General features: G+C 44.6%; 1 protein-coding gene across 2 annotated transcripts in view; it reads right to left on the bottom strand.

Moving 5' to 3' along the window:
• Window positions 1–9,951, bottom strand: part of SLCO4C1 (solute carrier organic anion transporter family member 4C1) — a 38,236-nt gene extending 28,285 nt beyond the window's left edge. The window contains exons 1-2 of one of the 2 annotated variants that reach the window (XM_082191761.1): window positions 8,883–9,951; window positions 2,631–2,894 (exon numbers count right to left, since the gene is read on the bottom strand). In XM_082191761.1, the coding sequence (XP_082047887.1) occupies window positions 2,631–2,894; window positions 8,883–8,919 (301 nt within the window). In that variant the 5' untranslated portion in view covers window positions 8,920–9,951. Of the gene's footprint in view, window positions 1–2,630; window positions 2,895–8,123; window positions 8,680–8,882 lie in introns of those variants that run through there. The other variant, XM_082191760.1, reaches the window with a different exon arrangement.
• Between the last annotated feature and the right edge of the window lie 10,423 nt (window positions 9,952–20,374).

The raw sequence follows: 20,374 nt of genomic DNA on the forward strand, positions 1-20,374 counted from the left end.
GACATAGCTGTCAACCTTCCCTTTTTTGCGGGAAATTCCCTTATTCCAGCGCCATTTCCTGCTGCTTCCCACTGCTATCCCAGATTGTTAGATATCCTGTAGACTGTCCCTGCTGATCCCTTATTTTTGAGGCTCCTGATGCCTTATTTTCAAATCTGAAAGTTGACATCTATGCACTGGGAGCATCTTAAAACATAACTTTAAGAATTAACTGAGACACCTTTTGTGTCAGGCTAGTCCAGGATGTTTTGCCACCTTAGGCATTCACACCGCCTGAGGTGGCCTGGCGAGTAAAGGGAGGTGGGTGGCAGTCGTGGCATTCAGGTGGGTGGGTGGGCGGGCGGAGGGCGAGTGGATCCACCACCAGTGGATGGATCTGCCACTTGAGGCAACGGGTGGGCCATCCCTGCTTTGTGTTGTCTTCTGCTCTTCATGTAGAAACTCACTACAAGTCAGCTAATGGCAGAAGATCATTTTTATTTTTGATGAGGCTTGGAAGCTCTCACAGACTAGGTATTTAACTTCTTCACCCAGGCATTACCTCTCTGAGCTGGCCTTCTGGGTCATAGCTGTTTCTCTTAAAGGTTAAAAAGAAAAGAAAAGTGGTCTCTTAAAGGACCACCATGCTAAATATTTAGGTGATAATGCATATATTACATACACCCTTAAGAATCAGAAATACGTAAAAGGGTATCTAATTTTTAAAAATTCAGCAAGTGCAAACACTGCGTGCAACACACTTAAAAAAACAAATATGCACCCATTTCTGGCATTTATTGTCTTCCAGCAGCTCTCCCTAGCCTGGGCTGCAAACTGCTTTTAGTTTTAAAAGCGAGTTTGATGAAAGGAACTACAAAAGCCAACAGGCCAGAGAGAGAGAGAGGGAGGGAAATTTAAGAGGAACAAGGAAAAGAAGGGGGAAAGCCACTAAGACAAAACCAGGCAAGTAGACAATTCAAGGGAACTCTAAGTAATAGGAGCAGATGGAGTTCACTGGAGTTAGACAAAGGTGCACATTCAGAGTCTCCCAGGCCTGTCTCTGGTTACAAAGTCCTGGGATGCAGACTCCCTGGCAGGAGAGCCTGTGGTTAATAAATACTGCTGTGTGAGAGCAGGAAACAGTGGAGTGGGTGTCATGTGTGCTCTCAACCCTGCTGTCATGCCCTCACCACCCCTACCACATGCCAAATTATAATCTGTTTACTTCATCATGAATAACTCAGAGTAGAAAGCAGTCCAAATCTCCAGAGCCTCACCCCTTCCTCTGCATAGCCCCACCTTAGGTTCACATTATTGATTATGATAGCATCATTCTATGTATTTATGTACTGTGGTGCCTCGGAAGACAAAAAGAATCCGTTCTGTGATTCTCTTCATCTAGCGGTTTTGTCGTCTTGCGAATCAAGCCCATTGACGGATTAGCGGATTAGCGCTATTAGCGCTATTAGCGGCTTTTAGCGGCTTATCGGATCAGCTGATAAGCGGCTTAGCGACTTAGAAAAAGGGCGGGGAAAGGGAAAAAAACCCACAGGAACTCGCAAGACATTTTTGTCTTGCCAAGCAAGCCCATAGGAGATTCGTTTTGCGAAGCACCTCTAAAACGGAAAACTCTTTTGTCCAGCAAGTTTTCCGTCTTGCGAGGCATTCGTCTTGCGGGGCACCACTGTATCAATCTATTCAAATACTGCTATATCCTAAAAACAACAACAAAGCGGTTCATGACTATGATACTGATATACAGTGAAAACCTCACAGCTTTCATCTAAATTGCTTGCATAAAGCTGGGCAGCATAGAAAATTTATCAGCAGGCATTTAAAGGTTGAAACAGAAGGCACCTGCTGAATCTCTACTGACAGAGCAGTCAATGGGTCTTATTTTATGAGCATGGTGGAATCCATCTATTGGCTTTTACATAAAGGTAAATTTGACACTAAGCAAAACAAGAAAACCCCATAGACAAATGTTGTTAATCTCAGGTATAAAAAGGAGGGGGTGGGAAACCGTTCGAAAACCAAGGCACGGCTTCTGAAAATTGTTCGAAAACTGGAACACTCACTTCTGAGTTTCAATCATTTGGGAGCCAATTTGTTCGCAAGGCTTTTGAGATCCCAGGTATGTCTGTATACGAAATGTATAAATTCAACTTGTGTTTCGATCGGGGGTAGGCAACCTAAGGCCCGTGGGCCGGATGCGGCCCAATCACCTTCTCAATCTGGCCCACGGATGGTCTAGGAATCAGTGTGTTTTTACATGAGTAGAATGTGTCCTTTTATTTAAAATGCATCTCTGGGTTATTTGTGGGGCCTGCCTGGTGTTTTTCCATGAGTAGAATGTGTGCTTTTATCATCTCTGGGTTATTTGTGGGGCATAGGAATTCAGTCATCCCCCCCCAAAAAAGAGAGAGAGAGAGAGAGAGAGAGAGAGAGAGAGAGAGAGAGAGAGACCAGCCCACCACATGGTCTGAGGGACAGTGGACTGGCCCATGGCTGAAAAAGATTGCTGACCCCTGGTTTAGATGATACATAGATAGATAGACACACACACACACACACACACACACACACAGTATATCCAGGATCCATAACTTCAAAATGACAATGAAAGAAACATTTAAACCATAAGAACTTACCTTCTGCTTTTTCCCCATATATATATGGTCCAGCAGTAAAATGTGGCAAGCAAAAAACAAGTGCTCCTAGTGCTATCAAGAAAGATGCAAAGGCCAGCCATCTTGGTTTGTGCCCTCTTTCTCCGTAGAAGGATATAAAAAGGCAGAGCAAACAGAAGGAAATGTCATAGCCAGAGGAGATTATACCAGTGAGGGAGCTGTTCAAATCATAACGCTTCTCAATGGTGGAAATGCTCACGTTTACCAGTCCGTTTACCACAATGCCTAAAAGAAAAGAGAAATAAAATCAGATAATCGAAGGATACATCGATTTATTTTTTTTAATAATGATAGCACCTTTCTACATGGGCTCCCTTGTCTCGCAAGACAGACAGATGCCACCAACAACAACACGGGCTGGGTAACGTTCTGCTCTTTATACGTCAGTATTGTTCCCCCAAAGTATTTTATTATTGTGAAATTGGTACAATGATTTGAGCCAAAATATACACAGTGAAGTAGTGGGAGCTGGGGTGTATGCGTGTGTGTTATTTATCGATTCACCATTTCAGACACTGCTTAGAAATGCAAATGATTAAGCAGTATATAAATGCCGGGGGCGGAATCGAGATAAATTGTTTTTGTTAAGTACTGCCATTCACTACAATAGGGCACGTTCACCCATATTTGTTGCCACCAATGCATTTTCGAAGCGGCACATGCCGGTACTGCCACCTCTTCCCTCCTCTGCACTACACCTTTGCCTACCGCCACTGCTGCCGGTCACTGCAGACAGTTATTCAGCCCATGGTCTGAGTTGATTTCCTATGTCATTTTTGCCATTTGCTGTGGTTGTCCTGTCACTTTAAAAGTTGCATACACCCTCTATACTTAAAGCACATCACAAATACACACCAAGAAAACAATATTGGGAGCTGTGATTTCTTAAAGAGTCCTGGGACCGATAGCTCTGTGAGGGGTAAACTATAGCTCCCGAGATTCTTTAATATTTAAATGTATGGTATGTACACAGAGCTGTCTTCAAAAACACTGCTGTCCAACTGTCCAACACCTTGGCGGATTAAAAGAAAGTTTGGACTATGACTTCAAAGCTTGCAAGCAAGAATTCTCAAATTGCATTATTCATTTGTTAAACAAATTACTTGTGCAATTAGGTCTTCATGGGCAACTACTCTATTATTTTGTATAATCAGGGTTCCCACTAAAGAATAATTAATAATCTTAAAAATTAGCAAGTTTTATTCCCTACAAAGCCCCGTAAGACCAACATGCTTTCATGCCATCTGTTCTGGAATGCAGTACAGTGGTACCTCGGGTTACAAACTTTGCCCCACGATGAGAACAGAAATTGCACACCAGCAGTGCAGCGTCAGCAGGAGGGCCCATTAGCGAAAGCGCACCTCAGGTTAAGAACGGTTTCAGGTTAAGAATGGACCTCCGGAACGAATTAAGTTTGTAACCCGAGGTACCACTGTACTGCAATGTCAGTCCAATAACATGGAAGTTTTCTCAAAAGTTCAATTGAACTCCTAATTAATTATATTACTTTTAAATGATTTTGTAAGATATATGAATATAACCATCTAACTTTGAGCCTAAAAGATCCCAAAGACTGGTCTGTAATACAACTCAGTTAAGCAGCTCTAGTATTGCAACTTTTCAGGTCAGCCTCATTCTGGTCATAAAGCTGCCCAGTTCTAAATTGTCTCTTTTGAAGTTACAGATGTAGAATTGTAAATGAATTGCAATCTCTATAAACTGCTTAGGCCAATAGGCAGATCTTGTTTTTCAGGCCCTCTGCCCACTGATGTGACACATCATGCCTTGTAGAAAGTCTTTGGCTATGTATGATTCCTGAAGCAACAAAAACGTGCCTATGCGTTGTTTGCTTTCCTAACATTTAATCTAATGTGTGGGACAAAGCTCATCCACAACCACAATGAAGAGAGGCAAGATTTGGGTTCAGCGCCCTTAAAAGCGGGAAAGAAGGTGGGAGGGACAGGGTTAAGAAACGAACCCATCCCTCAGAACAACCTCAACTCAATATGAGAGAAGGGTGGGAGACTTCAATTCGCTTCTACTTTGAGTAACACAAGGTCCCATCATCTCTGGTGTGGGTGACACTGCCTTATGGCTCCATCCCACACTGTTTCTGCTATGTCTTGCATACAGAGGTACCTCGGGTTAAGTACTTAATTCATTCCGGAGGTCCGTTCTTAACCTGAAACTGTTCTTAACCTGAAGCACCACTTTAGCTAATGGGGCCTCCTGCTGCTGCCGCGCCGCCGGAGCCTGATTTCTGTTCTCATCCTGAAGCAAAGTTCTTAAGCCGAGGTACTATTTCTGGGTTAGCGGAGTCTGTAACCTGAAGCGTATGTAACCTGAAGTGTATGTAACCCGAGGTACCACTGTATAGGAAATTGTGTGTAACAGACTGATGGAAGAAACTTTATCTTCAATCAGTCCACCTCATGTGATTTTCTGCATACAAATATTACCAGAGCGATATGGGACAGAGCCACAAGGAAGTGCAACAAAGCTGTCATTGTAACGCAAGAACTGTCCTTGTGAAATTCGATCTCTTAGCAAGAGACAGTCAGTTGCTGGTGTATACTCAATATCACATTACTACCACCTTGGAAGACTAATAAAAATTGCCAGTCGTATCTGTAAACATAGTGAAGATTGAAATCCAAACTTGTGGCTATAAAACTGGGGAGGTGGTTCTGCTGAACCCAATAGCTTTGAGTGTCCCTGAGCTCAGAGAGTCAACCTTCCTCCTGCACCTTGAACCATTGTTTTCAGCAGGTCATTCCAGGACTTGGCAGGGGAAAGTTGCGCCTGCAAAAAGTACCTTCATCTCCACAACTGTCAAAGGACACCAGAGCACTTCCTGAACTGTTTAACACATAGCACAAGAGTGTGGTAACAGGCTGGCACCATCAGCAGGCTTGGCATGGGCCTCAGGAAGACATGGTGGCACCAACACCTAAGTGACTCACACTGCTTCTGGAAGAATCTCCCTCCAGTGGGTGTATGGGTGGTGCCAGAAGGGGGGAGAGGGGACAAGCAGCTCACCCCCACATTTGCCCTCCCATTGCCGGACCTCCATTAAAATATACTTTTGTTTTACTTTATGTTAACTTCTGGGACACAACTTGCCCACTTAGAAATATGCTTTGCTATTTCTGTGGCCCCTTCCCCCCCCAAAAAAAAAAATTCTTGGTGCCATGATTGTGTGTGGGTTGCATCTTCCACTGTGTTGTGTTTGTGTCTTTGCCCCAGGCAGTGGGAGCTGCCTTGTTTTTTCTCCTTCACACTTAAACTAGGCAAGCGAGTGGAAGTTGAAAGGATTGGCCCTCTGCCCAGCCTCCCACAGGGTGTCAGTAAAGGATTAAGAGATAGTTGGTTCTCTGGCGGGTAGGGAAGTAGGTGGTGGTGGTAAGGAGACGTTATGGCCTTCTCACTAAGAGCTTTGTCCTACAGATTTCTAGTATATTTCATATGAAGAGGTATATTCTCAGATAAAGGCCTTTTTTCATTTTGTTGGTTTTAAATAGGCATGCAGCCTATTTTAAATAGGACTGCAGTCTCATTTTATTTTACAGATCACAGATGTTAAAGCCTGGATGGATTGCTGGTTAGAGTGTTGAACCAGGACCTGGGAGACCCAGGTTGAAATTCCCCCTTAGCCATTAACCGAACGGGGTAATTTTTCGCCAGTCACGATCTCTCGGCGTAAGCTACCTTGCAAGGGTGCTGTGAGGACAAATGGTGAGGGGAGAGAGCGATGTACAGTGCCATGAGTTCATTGGAGTTCATTCAGAAATGAAACAAATACATAAAGATAATACACACGTTGTCCATCCATACATTTCACAGAATCATAGAATTGTAGAGGTTGAAAGGGACTCCAAGGTCCAACCCTCTGCAATGGAGGAATATACAGCCATCCCATGTGGGGATCAAACTTGCCATCTTGGTATTTTCAGCACCTTGCTCTAACCAACCGAGCTATCCAGCATGAGGGTAACAGAGAGCTCCACCACTGGGGAGTGAGCAAGCAGCGGCCACAAGGAGCAGTTGCAGCCACCCCTCACCTGCCTGCTTCCTCTGAATAGAGGACTATAAAGAGCAGTGGCTGAGTTGCTGCAGCAGGGACAAATTGGAGCCAACTTAGCTTAGTGGGAGAACACAAAAGATCCCAGTTTCAATCTCCACATATGGAAAGAAAGAACTCGCTCTGAAACATTGGAGTTAGTGTAGGCTGGGGCAGGGGGCTAACCCACTGCCCTCCAGATATGGTTGGACCACACCTCTCATCATCCCTGACAAAACCCAGAGTGGAGTATTGGTTAAAGTGTCAGACCAGGGGCTGTGAGACCAGGGTTGAAATCTTCACTCAGCCACGTACCTCACTTGAGCCAATCGCTGCCTCTCTGCCTAACCTACCCCACAGTGCTGTTTTGCAGATTAAATGAGATGGGAGGGAGAACCCCATTTGCCACCTCTGGCTCCTTGCAGAAAAAAAGGCGAGGTATAAATGTGATGAAATAAATAAAAATAATAAAATAAATGGTCTGTGATGTCAGGGTTGGTAGGAGCTGAGAGCCCAGCAACATCTGGGTTGTTCAGTTGATTAGTGTGGTGGCAATAAAGCCAAAGTTGAAGGTTCAATTCCAATATGGGATGGCTGCATATTCCTGCATTGAAGAGGTTTGGGTTAGATGATCCCTAGCGTCTCTTCCAACTCTACAAATCTAGGTTGGCCACTCCTGGTATAGGTCACACTAAGCCTACTAGAAGGACCAGTGGCCGGATTCAGTTTGTGGTGCCCCCAAACCCTGAACCAGTGATGTGCATATAATTATAGAATCATCGAGTTGGAAGGGACCCCAAAAGTCATCTAGTGAATTTTAGTCCAACCACGTGCATTGCCAAAATCTTGCCCACAGTGAAATACGAGAGATCCCTTCAACGCACAACCTTGAAGGATACCCATGATTGGGGGGCAGGGGTGCCAACTTAAATATGGAGGGCAGGTAAACCCCACCCCGCATCACAGATCACAAGACATGGTGCACACATACCATCTGAATGGCAATGCCCATCAATAAATATTCGAGGGGTCTTGGTCCCCCAAGGAGTTGGCTCCTATGTTTGGGGAGGTGGTCAGGGTGCAGGTGGAGGAGGAACTTATAGTTTCATCAAACCATTGAATTGTACAGTTGGAAGGGACCATGGGGCTGAAACCTGAAATAATGAGTTTCATTCTCTACCAACTGAGCTATCCCAGGCATTTGATCTGAATCCTCTCCCTCCCCCCCCCTCAACTTGCACTTTCTTTTCCATCCGCCTTCCTCCACACCACCGCAACCCATGCGCCACAAGGGCGCACTTGACCACGCACGCCTTGGAAGCCTCTTGCGGGGGGAAATCTCCGTTTCCTGAGAGTGGGGGGGGGGAGAGAAAACCCCTCTGCCTTCTCCTCACCTTGGAAGATGGAGAGGAGACTGTAGAAGAGCAAGTAGCCCTTGGGGTTGTTGCAGACCTGCAGCGCGGCGGGCGCGAACCTGCCGATGCCGCAGAGGTGCTCCTCCGGGTCCAAACTGCAGGACGCGCCCAACGGCGGACGGCCGAGGCGGCCTGAGGAGAGCGCCGCCCCCTTGTGCTCGGCGCCCTCCGGGCTGGAAGGCTCGAAAGCCGGGTTGTCCACGCCATCTTCGCTCATGGCGCGCAGCCCAGGAAGGACCTGAAGCACCTGCCACCGACTTCCCCACCCACCACCGTCTCCGGAGACTCGAGGCCGCCGGGTCCCAGCAGCAGCAGCAGCCTCGGCGCGCGGAGAGAAATGGAAAGAGGACAGCAGGCGGTGTGGCAAGGAGACCGTCCCGGTTTAAGGAACCGGGAGGAGCCGCAGAAACCCGAGGATGAAACTCCCCGGGAGGTGGGGACCTCTTGGGGAGAGATGGAGAGCGCGCGTGGCTCTGCTGGAATGACCAGTTTTGTGTGCGCGCGCGTTTTCCCCCGCTCACATGGCCAAGGCGACGGTTGTCCTCGTTCGGCTCACCTGCGCGTGAGGAAAAGGCGCGCAGGGCGCAGCCTGAAGGGCAAAAGGCCACAAATAAGAACAACAGAACCACTTTCTTCCTGGTGGACGTCCCCCCCCCTCTCTCTCTCTCTCACACACACACACTGCCTTCCAAAAGTTTCAGATTCTTCAAGGAATAAAAGAAATAAAGAACAGGGAACCTGTAGGTGTCACCAACGTCCACGCTAAATGTTGCATCTCCTAAGGTGTTTTTGTTTTTGTTTAGAACTGCCACTCAGCTCCCCAGATTTCTTTCCTCATGAAACTCACAGCCCTTGCCATGTTGCCGCATCCCTAAGCAGGTGAAACGCATGTGAACATGTTGCAAACGGGTATGCGAGTATAGGCATGCCTAAGATATGTTTATTCAGCTCCTATGGAATCAATGGGCCACGGGAAAACGTAATCCAGCTTTTTAAATGAATAAATAAAGCTGCCACAAATGGCAAGCAGAATGGGTTAAAAAAAGAAGAAATTAACTATTGCAGGAGAAGGAGCCCTTCTGGAATGTCGCAAGCAGCCTGCTTGGTGACAGTTAAGAGTGGCAGTTGGTCAGGGACACCATGGCAACCAGGCTGATTTGGACCAGGAGTGAGGCTGATGCTTGAAACACAGTGAGGTAGTTTCCCTGCCCCTGCTGGTTTCAAGTCGCTTTCTTACCATGTTCAACACACCAGAGAGATGGAAGGGGCATCTTCATTTGGTTGCCCAATACTTGATTTGTTTCCTCTTGCCATTTGTGCACGTGTTGTCATCTGCGCATGTGCAACAGCTGCCTGAAATGTACGCACCTCGGCTCAACAGCTCCTTTGAGGGAAAGTACCTGAGTATTTCTCAAGAAGCCACAGGATATAGATGGATTGTGGCTAACGCCATGTGCATACAGCTGCAGACGCCAGTGGTGCGAGCACAATGGAGCCAGAGTAAACACTAATGTGCACACAGCCCAAGGCATGACATATGGGGAGCCTTTGGCGCTCAGGTGTTGCTGAACTGCAAGTGCCATCATCCCCTGGCATTGGCCATGTTTGCTAGAGCTGACAGGAGTTGTAGTTCAGAAATACCTGGAGGGTCAGAGGTTCTCGACTGCTGCAATCCACATTCCTTCTGAATATGATCATGAGATATCAATGCTGTATCACCTCTAACCTTTGGGAAGAAAGGGAGTTCAGGTTTACAATATGGCTACTTCCACTGATTTCATGTGGAATTACTGACAGAAGCAAGGAATACTGAAGCTTGCTATGTATGTGTTTCTCTCCCCCAGGGACGCGGACTTATAAAAAATATTGGGGGGAGGGGCGGGAAAGCTCATGAATAATAAATAAGCTCATGAATATGCAAATAAAGTGGCGCCGCCTCCTCGTGAGCGAATAGGGGAGAGCGTGCTGCGCCTATTAATCAGCTCCGAAGGAAATTGGGTGGAGCTTTTGCTCGGGAGGGAGGGCAGGAGGCATGCAGCCCGACCCTGTGCATTTTGGGCTGGGGGAGGGGCGGCGATGGCGCTCTGCTGGAGGGGCGCCGGAGATTATTGGGGGGGTGGAGCCCCCCCAAATGAATTTTTGAGGGGGCTCGGGCCCCCTCAAGCCCCATGGAGTCGGCGCCTATGCTCTCCCCCCTCCTTGTTATCAGATGTGTTGGATATCCACTTTGATCTAAGTGTTGGCAACTCAAATTTTAAAAAAAATTGTATCTGATCCTTCAAGTTACTAGCTCAGCTCAGCTCAGTTACTAGCATGAGACTTAATCTCAGGTGGGTTCGAGCCCCGCGTTGAGCAAAGGACTCCTCCATTGCAGGGGGTTGGACTAGATGACCCTCTTGGTCCCTTCCAACTCTACAATTCTATGTTTCTAAACATGGAAAATAGGCATAATTTGCTTGTATCACTGGTGGATGCTAGCAAAGTCTCTTGTGAGGGCTTTTTTCCTGTGGATTTTTCTTTTCTGTCTTTTGCTGTTGGTTGTTGACTTTAAATATTACATACTTATTGTATTTTTAATGGTGTTGTGCTTGTAAGCCTCCCAGGGGATAATTGTTGATTGGCAGCTGTTAATTTGTGGCCCGCTGTGACCCTTCTTGGGTTGCTTGTTAAACTGGAAAATTAAGTCTCCCACTTAGAAATGACAGACAGGTATGATCACAGTTAATGTTTAGCTTCCTATTGTTAGATCAGGAAGGGACAAGCTCTTCAGATAGGTTATCACCTCTCAACCCAGTTATATAGACACCCTGAGTTTGATAAGACAGGAAACCAACTTTTTTTTAGTCTTTGCTTTCATTTTAATCATTAAACACTCATAAAATCGGTTGCTTTCCACCATAACAACTAGGAATGTTTTCAATCTGAAAACAGACTTTCTTTCCAATACAAGAACTCTCCTCAGGACCTCCATCCTTCTCCTCTTCTCTATCACTCTCTGTCGCTGAAGTCAGGAACCCACCTACTACATCAAATGCAAAACTCACAGAAATATGAACAAATATTGCACGCAGTCTCACTGATAGGTCAGCCCCCCCACTCTCTTTCCTCTTCTCCTATATTCTTCTTTCAAGCCCAATCACAAGCCCCTTTCTCGGGGTGATCTACTCTCTTTCTCCTGTTCTAGCAATCTCCCTTTCTTTTCCTAAAGCAAGTGGTTCAAATCAATGTCCATTTTCTTTCTGAGAACACCTTCACTCATTCAGCCACAGGCTCCCCTCTCCTTCCTGTCAACATCTCTGTCGCTTCCCCCATCTTTCCCTGGGCAGTTTCACAGCATCCTCCTTTCTCCGTGGATGCTGATAGCTTCACTCCTTTGAAACGTAGCCTGTTTGGTCATGTATCGCTTATCGTAGAATCAAAGAAACATGGAATTCTAGAGTTGGAAAGGACGCCAAGGGTCATCCAGTCCAACCCCCTGCAATGCAGGGGCCTTTTGTCCAATGTGGGGCTTGAATTTACAATCCTGAGATTAAGCGTCTCATGCTCTACCAACTGAGCTACTTGTTATGAATATCTGTGTTAACTGTTTCTTCCTTGCATCATTTAAATAAATATGCTGATTCACTTTTATTACAGTAAATTGCTTGAATTATTAATTGGTGGTATTCTTTGACTTCATAAATCTTTAAACTTTCTGTTTCTGGACATGCCTTGGTCTCAGTGTCATAAGATCCTAAAATGGGTGTCATATGGTTACATATGAGAACTGCAGGCTTGCATGCAAACTACACATATAACCTTTTATTAATCGGAAGCATGGGAACTGAATATATATATGCAGGGGCAGATTTAGGTTTGATGAGGCCCTAAACTACAGAAGGTAATGGGGCCCTTTATATATCCAGCTATCCTTTGTCAACAACAAATTGTCACTGTTTTTTGTGTTGAATATATGCTATAGGGTAACATGGACATAATAGGTATCTAAAGCCATTTGCACATAACAAAATATGTATTTTATCGAAGTAATTGTTGAACTGAAATACAATTAAGAAGAAGTATATTAATAGTGAAATTGGGGGGGGGCAAGAGAGTGGAACCCTAAGCTATAGCTTGTTTAGCTTATACATAAATCCTGCACTGTATAATATATGTTTTTGCACTTGCAAACACATGCACATATATCTAGGAAGGGCTGGGGAAGGTAGTAGGTATGTGAGGGTTGTTTTCCCTTCTCTGTCCAGCCCTCTTCAGCTGTCTCTTCAGCTCATCCATCCCCATCTGCATAAAGTAGGATTAGTTCCTCTGCAGCCCAGTCCCATTCCAGAGCCTGGGGAAAGAGAAAGGGAGGCTGGGAAGGAAGAGAATGGGTTTGTTAGGACAGTGTTAACTCCTTCCCCACTTTGGCCATCCGTGGCTCCTGAAGTCTCATGTGATAAGCCAGGTCTGTATGTTCCAAGTTTTTCCTCTGCTGCTGTGGCTTTACCTGTCCTACACTTGAGGCAATATGACACAAAGGGAGGGAAAGTGGCCATGCCTAGCCCTTCCCCAAAAGCCAGACTCGTGTGGCTTAGTGGGCCTAATTTGTCCTGCAGGTTGAAGGCTTCCCTCTGCTGCTTAGGAATATCACACCCGTCCTCCGTGATTATGGATTTGTCCAATCTTTTATAAAAGTGATCTCAGGATTGAAGAACGCATCACATGGAAATATGTGTGACAAACACCTGACATTTCATTTCTGTCAGAGAAAAGCAGCATCAGGAGGGGTGTGTTTGGTGTTTTGCTTTGTTTTGCTTGCCTGGATGATCTTTCAGGATCCCTTCCAATTCTTGATTCTGAGAGTTATTGAGCCTGAAATTAGCCATGCAGGTCTGGCCCAGGTACATCATTTGTTCGAGGCACATTGTTTGCCAAATGTTTGGCCAAGCAAGGGCTGCCACTGAAACTGAATATTGGCTGGTGGTTTGAATGTTCCAGTAAGGTGCCTCCCTCCCTGTTAAGGAATGTTGTGATTCAAATGCCTGCAATCCGGGGAGAGGCTCAAGAGAGACACAGAGAACTCAGTTCTTTTCTGCAAGAACCTGGTGCCAGCTGCTTCCCTGAAGGTCTGATGTTGGAGCAGCAGGGCTTTTCTCTGTGGGGGGGGGGTTAATGCTGTAAATAAACATCACTTTTGCAAAATGCCAATATGGCTCCTGTGACCTTTTCCAATGGAAACCAAATCCAGGTAAGCACTGTTAAGAGAATTGAGGTGTGCACAGTGCTATTTCCCAGAAAAAGAGGTGCCGGAACTCACCACGAACTTCTCTCTTGTTCTCTTAGAATGGCAATGGCACTCAGCTGAGCTTCTGTGAGCTCTGGCTGAGGAAAAACCCCTGGATGTGCATAACTTGCCCAGACCCTGTGATCATCATGTGCCACCTCCATGAGAGGTCTGGGCCTTTTCTGCAGTGGCTCCCTGTTCGAGGAATGCTCTCTCCAGGGAAGCTTACCTCTTCACCCAGGCTTCTGACTGACTAACATCCTATGTTGTTTCTGCCTGGTTTGCTTTTGTTCTTATTATGTATTTTGTGTTTTTATCTTGTATTTTTATGCTGTAAATAAATAACAACCACAACAATACATGCACAGAAGATGAGGTGAATGCCCTACTCTAATGGATGAGAGTAAACATTTAACCTTATTTCTGTTTTGTTGTTTTTTAAACCTACCAGCCAGGAATGTTGTAAGGAGCAGTTCACTGCATGCATGTTTTGAACTTTGCTTTATTATCTCTGCTCCTAATCTTAAAAGCACTTTGTTATGGTTCATCCTCAGATCAGTACACGACTCCTCCAGGTGCTCAGAATCGATGAGACACCCATGGTGATAAATATGCCTGCTACATAATGTTATGCTCCACCAAAAAAAGTATATAAACAATTAGTGCTCATCCACACTTCAGCTTGCCCCGTGCCTAGAAACCATGGGTCTGAGCAGTTTTCCATTTGACCCACTCCTTTCCCAGGGAAAACCTGCTCTTTGATGCTAAATCAGAGCAACCGTCAATCTGGAGAAAACCTGAATTGCCACTTGTGCCGACTGAGCACTAAAGAGCGGTTTTCCCTGGGAGAAAGCAACAGGGCAAGAGGAAGTGTGATAAGCCCTTAGAAACCAGGATCCAGCATTTTGATAGCAATACACTACCAAAAACAGGTACTGCATACCTTAAAAGAAAAAGAAAGCTAGCAGATTTCATACGTCTCAGCTGCATAGTTTTTTGCACCCGACATATGTAATAATTGACACCAGAATTTAGAAATAAATTCAGTTAGAAACTGAACTATTGACCCCAGCTGTTGGCCCTCATCCAGCTAAAATACTCAGGCAATCCAAGGAACATTTTCTCAGGGGTAAATCCCACTGAATTCATCAAGTGGAAGGAACTGCTGAAGTGGTCAAACCAGTTTCTTTGTTATAGTAATGGGCCTAGCCAAGTCTGTTAGGCACCCATTTCTATTTCTAAAGAGCTGCTCAAGTACATATGCATTGCCATAGGAGCAGCTGGCTGGTTAGGCTCTTTCAGGAGGGAGTAGGCCTGCTTCACACAAACACAAACACACACACACACACACACAGCTGGAAGCTACATAGTCTTGCAGGTAGGAAAACAATTGCCCAGGAACTAGCCTTTTTGTTTTAGTTCTGTCAGGAGTTGGCCATTTCCCAGGGTGTCTGAAGTTGGAGGCTAGAAAGACCCAGAGAAGTGTAAGCTGCGGTCTGTGCTGAGTCCAAGGCTATGGCTTTGGGGACAGCAGCCCCAATCCTGGAAGCTTAATGGGGAAGCATGATCTTCTGGAGGGCTAATTCTGTGAGTCCTGTGCTCAGTACGTATGCGCTTATACATTTCTGTAAATAAAGCGATATGTGTTAAAGACACCATTGTTCATGTGATGGCCACTTTAAACAATAAGATCCATTGAATGAGGTGAATATTAGGAGTGCGGATTCAATCACTGATGCTAAAAACCTAAGCATACTCACTAGGTGAGTAAACTCCCAAGTGAACACAGTGAGACTTCTAAATCAACTTCCATGGCACTGCATTACACAGGGTATATAAGATCCAGTAAATGCAGTGGCGTAGCATGGGTTGTCAGCACCCGGGGCAAGGCAAGTAATTTGCACCCCCTAACCCGTGGATTTTAGCACTCAAGTGCGAGCGAGCGCCCCCCCAGATGTTGCGCCCGGTGCGGCCGCCCCCCCCCCCCCGCACCCCCCACACTATGCCACTGAGTAAATGAAACAGTTAAAGTTGTCCTTAAGGTATTCCTCCCCACACTTTTAGGCATTTTTCCAAGCACAGGCTTATGCCAATGCTTGCATGGTGCAACTCATAACTCTTCATCAATAATACTGGCTGCACCTGCTTTTCTGCAAATGAATACCTCCTCCTCCCTGCTTTTTGTCATTCTCCGCCTGCTTTCTTCTCTCCTCCTTTTAGCACTCTTGCATGCATTCTCTTTCTTCTTACCGCCTTCTCTGCCTTTTCTATCATCTCCATACTACCCATACAGATCTAAGAGATAAAAAGAGTAAAGGCACACATATCTTGAATTTCTGTTTCAAAAAGCTTCTCTCTCACACACACACACACACTCACTCACTCAGACACACACACACACACACACACCCTGGGTGGGCAGCTCAGAGTCAATGGGGAGGGGAGAAAAAAGAGGGGAACCAGATGAAGCAGGGAGGCAAAAGGACACACCACTCACCTGACCACAGGTAGCTGGCAGGGCTTCAGATGTGGAAATTGCTTCTCCATCAGCTCTCCCACCACCATTACCATAAGATCGTTCTTGCCATTTTGGGGGCAAAGATGTTATATAACTCTGCAAATTCCAACCAGTACCAAGCAAGTCAGTGCAGGCAGGGGGGAAACTTAGCAAACTGAAAGTAAAATTAGCTAGAGGATGTTTTAAAACAGCATTACATCTGCCAGTACAAATAATTCTGCAAAGCTGCTGTGTTGAAAGAGGGTGAGAGGAGAAAACAGAAAAAGTATTCCACAGATCAGTGCGATACAGAAATTGAGCCAGGGAATTTCCCTGGAATTTATATTATTTTATATTATTTTTGAAGGACAGAGGACAGCACAAATGGTCACTCAAACGTTTTAACATGTCACTGAGAGGTGACAAGAAGTTACAATATCTAGGAATATTTATTAGGTCTGAAATGAAGCACACAAACATTCTCTATACCAAACGATTCCAAGGTCTGGTTTTCACACACATACACACACACACGTCCAAAGGCTAGTACAGTGGTACCTCGGGTTACATACGCTTCAGGTTACAGACTCCGCTAACCCAGAAATCGTACCTGAACTTTGCTTCAGGATGAGAACAGAAATCGTGCGGCGGTGGCACGGAGGCAGCAGGAGGACCCATTAGCTAAAGTGGTGCTTCAGGTTAAGAACAGTTTCAGGTTAAGAACGGACCTCCAGAACGAATTAAGTACTTAACCCGAGGTACCACTGTAGATATTGTACAGCAGCAGCACCCATGGAAACTTAATGGGGAAGCACAATCTGTTGGTGTGTTAATTATGTGAGTCCTATGTTCAATATTTATGTGCTTGTACATATGTGTAAAGAAATATATGCATAAATAAAATCACATATGTTAAAGACACCACTGTCTTTAGTAACTTTCATTCCAAGGAAACCAAACCCTGGGTGAGTGCTGGGACCCCTGAAGTCTCTTGCCACTCAGACATTGGCTTGCGTGTAACAATATAATGGAACTAGATAGTATACCAAATGTGCAGTGCAAGCATAGGTACATTTACTCAAAATGTCTGCTTTCAGTGGGACCTGTTCTAGTAAGCATGCTTACAATTTCAGCCTCAAGTTCCATTCCATTCAGCATGCCTTAGTTTTGACAATTGATATCTGCTGCATCAGAATGGAGGCCAAAAGTTAGGAAGGTGATGCATCCCAGCTGAAAACAGTGGAGCTTAAGGACATGTAAGCTTCACGGTGGATTACGGCACAACAAATTTGCTGCTATCTTTAAAGAGTTGAAGAAAATATGTTTCCCCTTCAGTCAACTCTACTTGAACATTCTTTCACAAGTGAGAGGGTTCTTTGTTTAGTATGTTCAAGCAATCAAAAAAGTTCATCTGCAACTCTAATACAAGTTTAATAAGGTCAAAGTAGTTCAATGACTTTTTAACAGCAGTGCTGCTGGGACCATCTGGGTGTTTTAGAGGGATTTCCCCCATATTGCTTACTTTGTGACTAAAAGGTGTTACCCTCTCAACTTTACAGCATTTTCTGGCCAAAAACAGCTCAGGGAGTGTTTTCCCAGCAATTGCTGAGTTACTGCACAGCTCAGATGAAGGTCAGTAGCCACAGTTTCAACATCTGGTGCTGACCAACATCCAGTTAGTTAGCAGTCTGCGTCAGGTAAGTTGGTTTCCTCTGTGGTGACTTGCATTATAACAACCTGTCGCGAAGAGATTACTCAAATGCGGCTGGCTCAGAAAAGTCTCTTTCTCTGTGCAATCAACTTCCTAATAGCTGCTTCTGCAGACTCAGTATATGCATTTCACAAAATGGACCCCAACTTCTCCATTTTAAAGAGTTGCCTGTGGATTTCTAGCACATTCCATCCTTTTCTGTGTGGACAGTATGGGCTCATGTACACTTCTGTTTGCCTTGTGATTTCTAGGTATGGGAAAACTCACTGTTTACCATTGAACTGGAACAAGCATCAATCCATGGAAAACCCAATTGACATTTGTTCCAATTCAGAAGTAAACAGCGGGTTTTCCCAGGCAAAGCAGCAGGACTAAAGAAAAACCTCGTGGACCCATGCCTAGAAATTACAGGACACTTGGAATAAATTACAGCACAAAAAGAGCTATGGATGAGCCCTGTCTTATGCTGATTGTTCACTTAACATGCCCATTGGTGTGGAAGAAAAGGGTAGGTTATATAGGTTTGTAAACTGCAATCTGTTTAGTGGTTTAGTGGTGTTCCTCTAACACAGAAGTACAGTGGTACCTCACTTCTCAAACTTAATCTGTTCTGGAAATCCAAAACTAAAGCATTCCAAAACCAAGTTGTGCTTTCCCATAGAAAGTAATTCAAAATGGATTAATCCGTTCCAGACTTTTAAAAACAACCCCTAAAACAGCAATTTAACATGAATTTTACTATCTAATGAGACCAATGATCCATAAAATGAAAGCAATAATCAATGTACTGTACTATAAAATAAATAAAACAGTATTGTAGATGATAAAAATAAAAATTAATTTTTTTTCTTACCTGTACTGATGATAGTAATTGTTTGGATGGGGGGGGCCTTTTATCCATGTCCGCAGTCACACAATCAATCAATGAACAATCCATCAATGAACTGAGATCCACAAAAGTCACAAAAAAGCCTCAAAACAAAAAATGCAAAATAAATAGCAAAAACAAAAGCACCAAATATAAGCTCCAAATATCACCTCAGAACATTGCAATCGAAAATAGAAGGCTTGAATTACAATGGGGGGGCGGAAATTAGCAGCGCAACAGGAAACACTGGGGACTCAAAACAAAGCACGTTCGGCCTCTGAAAAAAGTTCGAAAACCAGAACAACACCTACTTCCGGTTTTGCAGTGTTCGGGTTCCAAGTTGTTCGTGAAATAAGCTGTTCGAAAACTGAGGTACCACTGTAGCCATTGTCGACTATTCCTGTGTAACAGATGCATAACAAGTAGAATTTCATCAGATATTGCAAAGGGGGAAAGCTGTACCTGTGAAACATGCCACACTGCCTCTTCTGCCAATCTCACAGCTTTTGAAGGGATATCATATTTATCGAGAAAGAAAGAGGAGACAACGAAAGATGGAAACCTATGCATGGGGACATTGAAAGTTAATATGTTTCTACTGAAAACCAACTTTTGGATGGGTTCCAAAATATAATTACCTTGCGAAAACAAAAACAAAAAATAGGTTGGTTATGAACAGGTTGTGTATAATTCTTTTGTCATATGCTCAACTATCTGAGAAACGAAAATCAGTCATCAGAAAATCAGGCTTAAAAAGAAGCACCCCAACATTTTAAATAGAATAACCTACTTCCAAAAAGAGAAAGACTATGATCATAATCATACAGTACTGTGTCTCATGCAAAGAGACCTTTCAAACTGTTGCATTTATGCTTGTATTCTGTAGTCACCTAACACTAAACTATAGTGAGCATCTGGCTTTATGTCTGAACCACATGACTGGGTGACTAGGACATGGATTATTTTATTTTAATGTGCTAAAGCAGAAAGTGTTCAGCTAAATGGAGGCATGATCAGCAATCAAACACTAACAGAATCAGTTTTCATTGTAGCGGGCAGGTGAGGTGGTTAGGGCATCTTAAAAACAAAAATCAAATAGCTTCTTTTCAATATTTGAAGTGACAAAAATTTCCAGCAGACCGTCCAAAGGATAAATTGCATTTGGACTTTACTGAAGCTGACAGATTTCACAGCAAATCTGAGAGGACATAACGTTAATACATGTTTTCTAGTCATGCATTATTGGGGTAACACTGTTATTTTTAACAGATACATATTTTCCACAGTACACCATATATATTGATGCATGTGGTTTCTTTATACATATATACAACCTGAGCCTATGGTGGAGGAGTTCACAGCACCAAAACCACAAGAGAGTATTCTTTCCCCCATAGCTGCAGCCTTGGATTCAGATGGAAATCAATCAATGCACGTTCTCTCTCAACCCGCCCCCTTCCAACTTGCTGCTTTGCATCTTGCTCACATTACTCCAAAACTCTTGGCTCTAAACCCTGCCTTTATCCTTCTAACCAACGTGAGTTGAGGGAGGGGCCCCCAACTACTTGCTATCTTGCACAGAGCCCCTGTCTTTGTTGTTTTAATGACCCATCACCCAGGCTACCACCTGATCAGGAAACTAGACTGTCTATCCCAAGAATTAGAAAGGGATCCAGCCATTCAGCCTAACCCCCTAAAATTGTCCTATATATATATGAAGTTACATTTATGTAACCTGAATGAGAGTCTTCACCCCATCATAGAACCCAGACACTGAGTTCCATCTCCGAGGTCCTTCTGGTGGTTCCCTTCCTGCGAGAAGTGAAATCACAGGGAACCAGGCAGAGGGCCTTCTCGGTAGTGGCACCAGCCCTGTGGAACACCCTCCCAT

This window comes from Podarcis vaucheri (genome assembly GCF_965113315.1).
Source record: "Podarcis vaucheri genome assembly, chromosome: 11".
In the NCBI taxonomy this organism is placed as follows: Eukaryota; Metazoa; Chordata; class Lepidosauria; order Squamata; family Lacertidae; genus Podarcis; species Podarcis vaucheri.